At 42.2% G+C, this 10,240-nt stretch overlaps 1 protein-coding gene across 2 annotated transcripts in view; it reads left to right on the top strand.

The window, feature by feature from the left end:
• wnt5b (wingless-type MMTV integration site family, member 5b) overlaps positions 1-2,379 on the top strand; it is an 87,124-nt gene extending 84,745 nt beyond the window's left edge. For both annotated transcript variants that reach the window (XM_080492469.1, XM_080492470.1), the window contains 2 exons: positions 532-690; positions 775-2,379. In XM_080492469.1, the coding sequence (XP_080348595.1) occupies positions 532-690; positions 775-1,074 (459 nt within the window). In that variant the 3' untranslated portion in view covers positions 1,075-2,379. The remainder of the gene's footprint in view (positions 1-531; positions 691-774) is intronic.
• Positions 2,380-10,240: the final 7,861 nt, after the last annotated feature.

The raw sequence follows: 10,240 nt of genomic DNA, 5'->3' as shown, positions 1-10,240 counted from the left end.
TGGCAAGTAATTACGTTATGAGCTTTAATAGGTTTAAAATGACCAACATTATTAAGTTATTGGCAGGGATTCTGTTATTGATCATCATTATTACATTATTGGTTGTTACATGCATATGTTTTAGTTACTCAAACACCAGAAACAGCAGTTATAGATTATTTTCTTTATCGTTTTTACATTTTGCTAGATCGTCCCCCGCTGATTTTAACCCCCCCCAAGTCTGAATGTCATTCATTTTCAAAGGTCTAATGCAATATGAGAATTTCATATAACTGCTGTTTTATCTAAAAAAAAAGTGTATGTACTCTGTGTATGTGATTTAAGCAACGTTATCAAGCACCTAAAAGTCAGGTTTTCATGGGAAAGACGGTTAAAATGATGTTTTATTAAATGTGGACGTGGTTGCCCTGCCATCCGTGTCAGGATGAGAAATTAAACATAACTGATGAGTTGATAAAATGAGATTGAAGGACATCAAGTAATTGAAAGTGTTTAATGTCTTTCGTTCTCGTCCCCCCCCCCTACCCCCAGGCGGTCTACAATCTGGCCAACGTGGCCTGTAAGTGCCACGGCGTGTCGGGATCCTGCAGCCTGAAGACCTGCTGGCTCCAGCTGGCCGACTTCAGACGTGTTGGAGAATTCCTGAAAGAGAAGTACGCCAGCGCCGCCGCCATGCGGATCGGACGCAAGGTACCGAATTCCCCGCGTCACAGCTTGAGAAATTAAAAACAAAATTTAATCCGACACCGAACGCACTCTCCCTTCTCGCCTCAGGGAAAGCTGGAGCTCGAAGACAAGCGCTTCAACACGCCGACCCCCGAGGACCTGGTCTACATCGACCCCAGCCCGGATTACTGCCTCCGCAACCAGACCACGGGCTCGCTGGGCACGCATGGCCGACTGTGCAACAAGACCTCGGAGGGGATGGACGGCTGCGAGCTGATGTGCTGCGGCCGAGGCTACGACCAGTTTAAGACGTACAAGCACGAGCGCTGCCACTGCAAGTTCCACTGGTGCTGCTACGTCAAGTGCAAACGCTGCACGTCGCTGGTGGACCAGTTTGTGTGCAAGTAGCACGCCGGCGGACGTGGAGACGGACAGAAACGGAGGCGGGAGGACGCAGGGGACAACAGGAAATTGGTCTTTCAGGTCTATGGTCAGGATGGGACACAATTTTTACTTTTCACCTCTGATTATTAATCATTTTACAACTAGAAAATGCTGCTTGATGCCTGTTGGGCCAGTTTTTTGTTGTTTTTTTTTGGGGGGGGGGTGTTTTGTGTGCAAATTGTGTAACATCCCGATCGCCATCCTGAAGGAAGTATGGAGGGAAGATTGGGCGAACACGATATACACAACGAGGGCATCGAGAACGAACGGACCTGCGAGCGGGAGCGACTGGACTCTCTAAAGTGGACACAGTGCGAGACGAGGGGACGAGGGGAGGTGAAATGAATATATATAATTCCATAATTAAGCCAGCATACAACTCGTATTGTTATTTAAAGAGACGCGGTTTGGACTTTGCGCGGCTCTCTGGAGGCCCTGGTGCTATTTCGGTGCTCGGCGGTGTCCCCCTGTCTATTTCAAGGAACCCTGAAGGAGAAACCTTAGCACGTGGTGACACGTGAGAAATTGGAGTTAAAACTGGCAACGGATAGAAAAATCCAGACAAAACAAACAAAAGGAATGTGTATGGTTATTTTTTACACCAATATATTGTTTCACAAAGACACTCAGTTGACTGAGAAGCTTAAGCACAGCTGTCTCGAGCTCTAGATTTGTATTTAAAAGAAATATTCTGTAACGCACAGGAAAACTCATCATCTCCCGGTCTATCTTACTTCAGCCCCTGTGCGGGTTTAATGAAGTCTGGCAGTCGCAGCCATTTTTTGGACACCTCAAGACACCACGTGACTTTTTAAACCAGCGGCCAGTCGCGCTCCGCGACCTTCACGTGGACAAAGACCTCCATTAGTGAGATTAATGTGCTGTATCGGCCGCGATGCACGTGGAGACGCGACTTCTCCCCGCGTCGTTTACACAACCTTCCACGTCAACAAGAAAAACAAGAAAAAGAAAAAACCCCACATCGGGCAGATTTGCCACCTGTTTACTAAATTTGCAAACCTGTACCGCGAGTTTCGCTTCTTGTATCGGTTGAGTTGTCGGTTGTAATTCGAGTGACGAACACGAGGAGGACGAAGCGAACAGGAAAAAAAAAAAAGGACTGGAAAACAGAAGTGACTGCAATTTATTATTACTTTGAGAAATAGTAGATCCGAGAAGAAAGTATATTTTATTAACGTCTTTCCACTTTGTTTTTCTATGTTTTATACGTGAGTATTATTGTGTATTCTCTTGATAAACTAGTCTTTGAACACGAGGATTTTTTATTTGGGGGGGGGGGGGGGGGGGGGGGGGAGGCTGGGGGGGGGGGGGGGGGGGGGTAAAAGTCACATAGGGGCCAACATTTTCTCACTCTCTCCTCGACACCCAACACGATAAATACATGTCTTTGTTGGTCATTGGCTGTTTTGGAACACGACGGGATGACGGGAAGACACGGGACAGGAAATGATGGAGGAGCAAAAGACAGTGGTGCCATTCACACACAAAAAAAAAAAGGAGCTCAGGAATTCTGACAAATTTGTGATATTGACAGCTTTACTTCTTCTTTCTTTCCCCACTGGTCAGTAAGGGTTTTATATGAAGCTTCGTGTCGATCAAACTGTCCCTTTTTTAACAGGACGTCTCACAGCAAATCATTGCAGCCGGCACTCTATGTGGTTCGTGTTTATACTAAATACTCTGCACTGAATGTGCAGATTTAACCGACTGTTCCACCAGAACACCTGAGATAAATATAGATCTTCATCATATCAGTAATAACAGTGAACCAATAGACGTGAGCGGGGACGGAGGACGATCTCATGTCACCTTGTGTCTACATGAATGTATTGTTGAAAACTCTGTGTGTTTGTAGATTTTGTGCACAAGCCGTTCTTTTATTGCTTAGTCGTTTTTTTTTTCTGGTTTTACTCGCTTCTCACCTCGACTTTGTTTTCTCAAACCTCCTGAAGACCTTTGATCGCATCAGATGGTCGAGCAGCTTGTCCCTCAACGGCGCCACTGCCCTCTGTGTGTGTGTATATGTGTGTGTGTGTGTGTGTGTGTGTGTGTGTGTGTGTGTGTGTGTGTGTGTGTGTGTGTGTGTGTGTGTGTGTGTGTGTGTGTGTGTGTGTGTGTGTGTGTGTGTATATGTGTGCAGTTTTTCTCTACATTTGTCACGATGAATTCCCCTGGATTCTCTCAAGGTTTCTTTATGACACCAGCAGTATCTCCGCATCTATAAAATGCTCCGGCGCCTTCGCTGCCCTCGGCTTCTGACAACCACGGGCGCTGAACGTCAAGCACACAGTCATGGATAAGCAGATACTGGACAGCGGCCTAACTAACAATCCCATTACTCTCAGCTGCTCAAAGGTAATTGGATTAGACCACTGACCAGGGCAGCGTGACCGACACGCAGTACGGTCAGTGCGCGTAATCCCTCTCACCTGACAGGGTGTGTTTGACTTCTCTTGTTGTGGACAGACGTATCCTTCCCTTCTGAAGCTGGAAAGTCAAGTGTGTGTGTGTGTGTGTATTAATTGTGAAGATTGGTCTCCAGCGGTTACACACACACACACACACACACCCTGACATGATGAATGTGTGTGTTTTAAGCAGATTAGAGCGGTGAAAGTGTAATTAGATGGCCTCACTAATAGGTTCCACCTGGGAACCATCTGCTGTTAGTCAGAACTCTCGAAACGAACCAGCCACGATCTGCAGGGTTTTCCTCTTTCCTCCTGCCAGGTGACGCTTCTTCATTCAATTCACAACATCACTGTGGAAGTTTGTTTTTTAAAGATTTGGAGGTGTTTTATTGCCTCACATGCTGCATTAAAGTAGTAACTTCCCAAAGTTCTGAGTGGGAAAACTTCATACAAACTTCCCTGAGAAAAGTGAGAGATTTCAGGATCTCCATGGAACCAGAATGATTATTTATCAATGATCATTCTGGAAAGTAAATGATTATTTAAAGTGAAAATAGATTACTTGTGTTCGTCTAACGCAGGGGTGTTAAAACACATTTTAGTTCAGGCGCGGCAATCAGCCCCGTTTCATCTTGAGAGGGCCCAGTCGGTGAAATAGTGCCATGATAACTTTAAAATTTAAACTTTAAAGTTCTTCTTTGTTGCCGGACAGAGTATATGTTCTGAAAAAGTTTATTCAAATCTGAACAATCACTACTTAAAATGACTACAATCTCAGCATGAACTCTTTTCTAATATATCAACTAATATAACTGAGTTATTATTCATTTGAAATCTGCACTAATATATCAATTTTAATTAGATTTAATTCAAAATTGTTCCTAATTGTGTGATGGTCACAGGCTGTATAGGAAGACAAACCATAATCTACCTTCACAAGCTCCTAATATGTGACAGTTCCTGCTTTTTATCCCTTTTGAGGGACAACATCCAGAACAATTTTGTGTGCGTTATTGTGAAAAATACACATTGTTTTTTGAGTGAAAGAAATGCTACTTTGCATGTACCATAGCATGTATGACCAATGTAAAGGTAATGACAATTACAGCTTCACCCTAAATGTTTGAGGTTTGGTCTTCCTTTAATTTGAAAATGCATTTATTTTTCTGTTGTTCGCACAAGTCAAAACCCAGAAAGTGTGACTTTCCCAATGGGCAACTTTTGGAGTTTTCCGCATCAGTGCATTATTATCAGGTGGTCTGACGTGTTGTCGTAGTCAGAACTCTTCTGTGTTTAGTTTGCATGTTTTCCACGTGGATTTTCACCTGGCAATCCGAACCAAAATGTGTTTGAGGTTAATTTGTCTCTAAAAATCTCAGATATTTTGTGGGCGTGCATGTTGGTTGGTTGTTTTTTTTTTTGTTTGCATTTGAGCCCCTAACGCAAAAGTGGGAATATTCCCATTGGTGGCTTTCTGAGTTAATAGTCACCAGAGTTTCATCATCATCAGTCATCAGTCAATCTTGAACATTTTCCTCATTAAGAACAAACATTTTGTTTTCAGCCGCCATTTGCATTTCAAAGTTTGACGTCCACCTTTAGGAATTTACGACAAATCCACTCATCTGCTCCCAAAAAATGGAAAAGAAAACCCCCCAGCAGTGTTTAAGGAAGGCATTAATGAGAGCCGTCTCCTGGAGGAGATTCGACAGCGATTGCCAGCTGGCTCATTACGTAGCATCGCCAGTTTAGAAGCGTCTCTGCTCTTCTTCGCCGTGACCGGGAGAATTTTTCATTCCATTTATCTATTTCTTTTTTCTTTTTTTTCTCGTTGTGTCTCTTTCCTCAGAGCTGTTTTGACATTGAGCAATGAGATAATTTCTCCGACAACCTGCTCGCTCTACGTGTTTTGAGTAGAAGTTCTGATTTCTACTCTTCCAACTTCCAGAGAGGGGGAAGCTGCTCACGGCAGAATGGATGAGAATTGCTTTGAAATTCAAATAAAGTGTAAAAAAACAAACAAAAAAAAACATGTGGCTCCTGTAAGTGAAAACCTATCGTCGTCTTTTTGATATTTCACAACGTCGTCTCTCTCCCTCACTGTCAAAGCTGCTGTTTGATGATTTTAATGAAGCTCGACATGATGCCAGGAGCAAACGGTACAATGAGATCTTGGATACTGGGAGTTGTAGATTAGCCAGCAGATGTTGTTCTTCAGAGAATCTGTGGGCAAACTCTCTGATCTGGATTATCCGAGGAAGAAGACATAACCGCCTTTTTTTCTGTCACACGTCCCAAAAAATGCACGCTCATACAAAACAGTCGAAGTTTGAGTTCAGGGCTTGTTTGTTTTTATACACAGGAGTACTCCTCCAGGGGCGATGCTGTCGACGGGAATATGCACTCTGAGGTGGAAGTTTGATTCACACGTCCCGCTCTAACTCATGTCTGAAACCTGTTGTGTTTATTGACCTGTTTCACCGTCTTATATTGATTAGTCTGGCTCAAAATAGATATGGCTGGCTGATTGTATGAGGTAACAGATTTTTACGCCTGTAGTGAACCAACAAATCTTTTTTTATTTCTGCAGACACACGTCGTCTTTCTCTACTCTGCTATTTAATATCTGTATCTTTAAAAGCTTTCGTTCAAACCTTTCTTTACCTGTTTTGACATTCACATGAAGAATGCTGAAATCTGAATCGCGCTTTATTTGATATCTTTATTTACGCACATCTTCAGATTTTCTGGGACAGTCGACAGTGACTCAGCTGCAGATCAACCTTCCCCACAGCCGGACGACGGACGCCTGCAAACCTGAACCCTAACCCTAACCCTAACCCTAACCTAAAGAGTAGCCAGAGCCCTGCTTCCGAAGGCCCCAGAAAGCTGTTCACAGCTCTGTACGATGACCGGAAGCACACGTGAACGTGCCCCTTTGTAAAGTTGAGTTGTCAAAACGTTTGTTTATTTCTATTTTCTTTAAGAACTCAAAGGGGAAAAACCGAAGTCCCCGGAGTACATTATAGTTGGCACGCAAAAACTCAAATGCGTGTCTTTATAACAGAATCCTGAGAAAGTCAGCGTATGCACAAATGGAGCACGCACACGCCGCTAAAAAAGGCTGAGTTGAACTCGAATCTGTGGATTCGTTTTCATAGATTCAGTTGTTTTTCTCTGAAAACATCTAGTCTGTGGTCGGTGATCACACAAAATGTAAATGCCTGCTTGTTAAAACTGCTAAATTAAAGCATGAAGCATTTGTATCTGCAAGTAAAATTGATGAAGGAGGCGTCAAATCACTTTGATGGCCGTGGGGGGGAAAAAAAAAACCAAAAGACAAGTTTACTGAAATTGAGCATCGCTGCTGAGAGTGAGCAGCGACTCGGCGCGTAACCTCGGGCTGCCAGAAGCTTCCTTCACAGTTACGCAGAAGCAAGTAAAGTCAGCATGTGATCTGGACACTGAACCGAAATAAGAGTACTCATCTTGATATGGGTTGTCAGAGGAGGAGGATTTTTAATGACTTTACAACCAAATATAAATTGCAATCACTCTGTGAACAACTTTATTGTCAAATGCGTTTAAATGGGGGAAAGTTATGTGAATAGACACTTGAATTGTCCAATTCATGGTCTCATTTATATATATATATATATATATATATATATATATATATATATATATATATATATATAGGAAAGTCTGAGACAGAAGGACGATAACGTGGATTGTTTGTGTTTGTGGGAGAAATTAAAGCTAATTGAGGGAGGTCATGCAGGAAATGGGTGTAAGGAAGCAGGATACAAGAGACAGAGGCCAGAAGTAAACATACTATATTAAACATATATATTTTTTAAAGAGCACGTACACTTTTCGTACACACTGTCAAATCTATGTAGCTACAAATCACTTCTACTGCATAAAAAGCTTTAAAACAACACAACATTCTATGGATTATCTACTGTCACCATACACACACACACACACACACACAGAAAGCGCACACCCAGGATGGGTTCACATAACACGCAAAACCCTTTTTAAACCTCGCCACACCTCGTTCTTTCACTCGCAGGTTTTAATCAGCAGCTAATTCAGCCAGCAGACGGGCGACGCCGCGACACTCGGAGGAACATCATCAATTGTTAAACGCGCTCTTCACCATGTGTAAACTGGGATTTTAATAATGTAGTAAGTTCACGGTGAAACCAACAACGGGAAAAGGAGTGAGCTTGTGACTTAAACCGGCAGGATGTATGAGGGGATGTTTTAATCCTCGAACACATCAAGGCTCGGACTGAAATACATTTTAATGAATTTGCACATGAACTTTCATACATGTTGCCAAAATTTGGGATATTCATTTCACAGTCTTACTAAAATGTAACAGCATTTGAATGAATGCACATTAACTGCTCGCGTGATAAAGAGACAAAGAATCTTGCAAAGAGGCCGACTGCTTTCAGGTGTGGTCGACCTGTCACTACTTGTTGATGTTCTGTGCATCCCAGCAACACAATGTTACATGGAACACACACACTGCAATGTTTTTTCCTGACTCAAAGTGATTTTTGGGAGCAATTTGGTGCATTGAGTTCATATTTTTAAGCCCGTTTTAAATTCTATTATTATTCTCTCAAAGTGCGGGGCTGTGGGGTTCCAATCCGGTTTAATGTTTATTTCTTGGGGCTCATCCGTGCATGTAAACACACAATTTGCAATTTACTTTCTGTGTTGTTACTAACATCATCTTTCATTTATCTGATATTTCTCTTTGAACATGAGGTATGAAACACACGCGCATCGCACATGAACGCGCCAAACACTTCTTGAGCATTTCTTTTAATTAAGTGCAGCCAAGAAAAAATAATCTCCACAGCGACAAAGCAGCCAAGTCCGCCGTGCTTCTCCAGTTGGTACAGCATCGACAGATTATCTTATTTGCATCATTACCCAACGAGGGGCCTGCGCACGTGCTCGTACGTACACGAAGATGGAGCAACAAAGAAACATTTTAATGCTGGATTAGCAACGTGAACATGCAGAAATCAATGTTATGCGTATAAACTGCTGTATAGTCTTGAAGTTTACTGGAGCTGTGGAGTTGGAGGTCATGAGATTAAAAAAAAATAATAAAAAATATATATATATATATAAATACCTCAACACGAAACATTTCTAAATTTTGAATTTGATGAATAAAGTGAAAAACAAATACAATTGAATTAATAAAATATACATTTTTATGACAGAAAATCTAATAAATAACAACAATGTGAATAATCAGAATAATGAACTAGCTTCTTGGTCTGTACCATACTTTTTTTTTTATTTTCTATAGTTCACGGACTATGGAAAATGTAATTTAGAAGTACTTTTTCATGCTGTTTTTGAGAGTAACTGCTGTTGAACCTCATTATCAGTGCCAGACAAGGTTAAAATCACAATATGGGCCCACCTACACCGAGTCCTTGGCAGAGGTCTCTCCTGGGACATCAGTCAAACTGTAAGAAAAGAAAAATCAATGACAAACCATGAGGGTGAGGCTCTGTCAGAAATGCAAGCGAGAGACGTGAACTCCAGTTTGAGCCGTTGTCAATAAACTAGTAAAACCTTGGAGGAGATATGAAAAAAAGAAAAGAAAAAGGCTTTACAGATAGAAGAACCCGTTCCACTTCTAACTGCACGGTATCATTGTTTTGAGATCTTTTCACAAGGTCCAGCCGATAAGTACCGTTAAACCGATAACCTATCTATCTAAAATATGGCTTCGCCGATGAGACAGACGTGTTGCATCAGCATCACACGGCACTGATCAGGTCAAAGGTCGGAGGGAACGTCACACTCTGCTTGCCAGGGCTGCATCAGCAAAGCTGTGAAAGGTGAGTTTTTGTTTCTCTGGACATCTCTGGAGCCACGTGAAAACAAAACAAGATCTGTTGGAACAAGTTGTCAAGCGGGTTTGATGGTGTGACGACAAACCCGATTAACCAGACCAAAGCAATTCCGTGGAGCAGATTTTTTTCGGAACACGCCCAGCTGCCAGGGCCTTGCATCACAATGACACCATTTCCACAATCGTGCAACGGGAGTCAACCCTAACAGCACTGTTTTCCAGCGTGTTTGTGTTCTGGTTAGATCTATTTATGGGTGTTTACAAGCCAAATCGGAGGAACAGTGAGGGTAGCGAGCAGGTGAAGTGGCACTGGCGTATTCCTCAGGATGAAGTCATTTCTATCTTTCAAGTGAAGAGTTTGAGCTGAATTGTCACGCCACCTGCACGTACTGCTAAAAGCTGCACTGCAGTGTAATTCCTTGCAGCGAAAATATTCCAAATTATTGAAAATCCAGATACTTTCACAGCCAGAACCGTAACACATTTTCCTGACCACAGCTCACTGTACTGTTGTCCACAATGTATGCATTTTCACAAAGTTCTTTTTTAATGATGACCAAAAAATATACAAGTTATTGATTTTTGCCCTGCATGATATGTATTAAACCATTGTAAACTGAGTATCTATAAGACACTAAGTAAGTAAGTAAGTAAGTGCTTATCGATTGTGTTGGAGATTTAATTACTTAACATCCATCCATCCATCCATCCATCCATCCATCCATCCATCCATCCATCCATCCATCCATCCATCCATCCATCCATCCATCCAACCATTTCAGGGTTTGATTTTTGATTA

The sequence above is a fragment of the Lipophrys pholis genome (genome assembly GCF_963383615.2).
Source record: "Lipophrys pholis genome assembly, chromosome: 22".
Lineage (NCBI taxonomy): Eukaryota > Metazoa > Chordata > Actinopteri > Blenniiformes > Blenniidae > Lipophrys > Lipophrys pholis.
The sequence above is the reverse complement of the archived record's forward strand: the minus strand, read 5'-3'. Positions and strand labels throughout refer to the sequence as shown.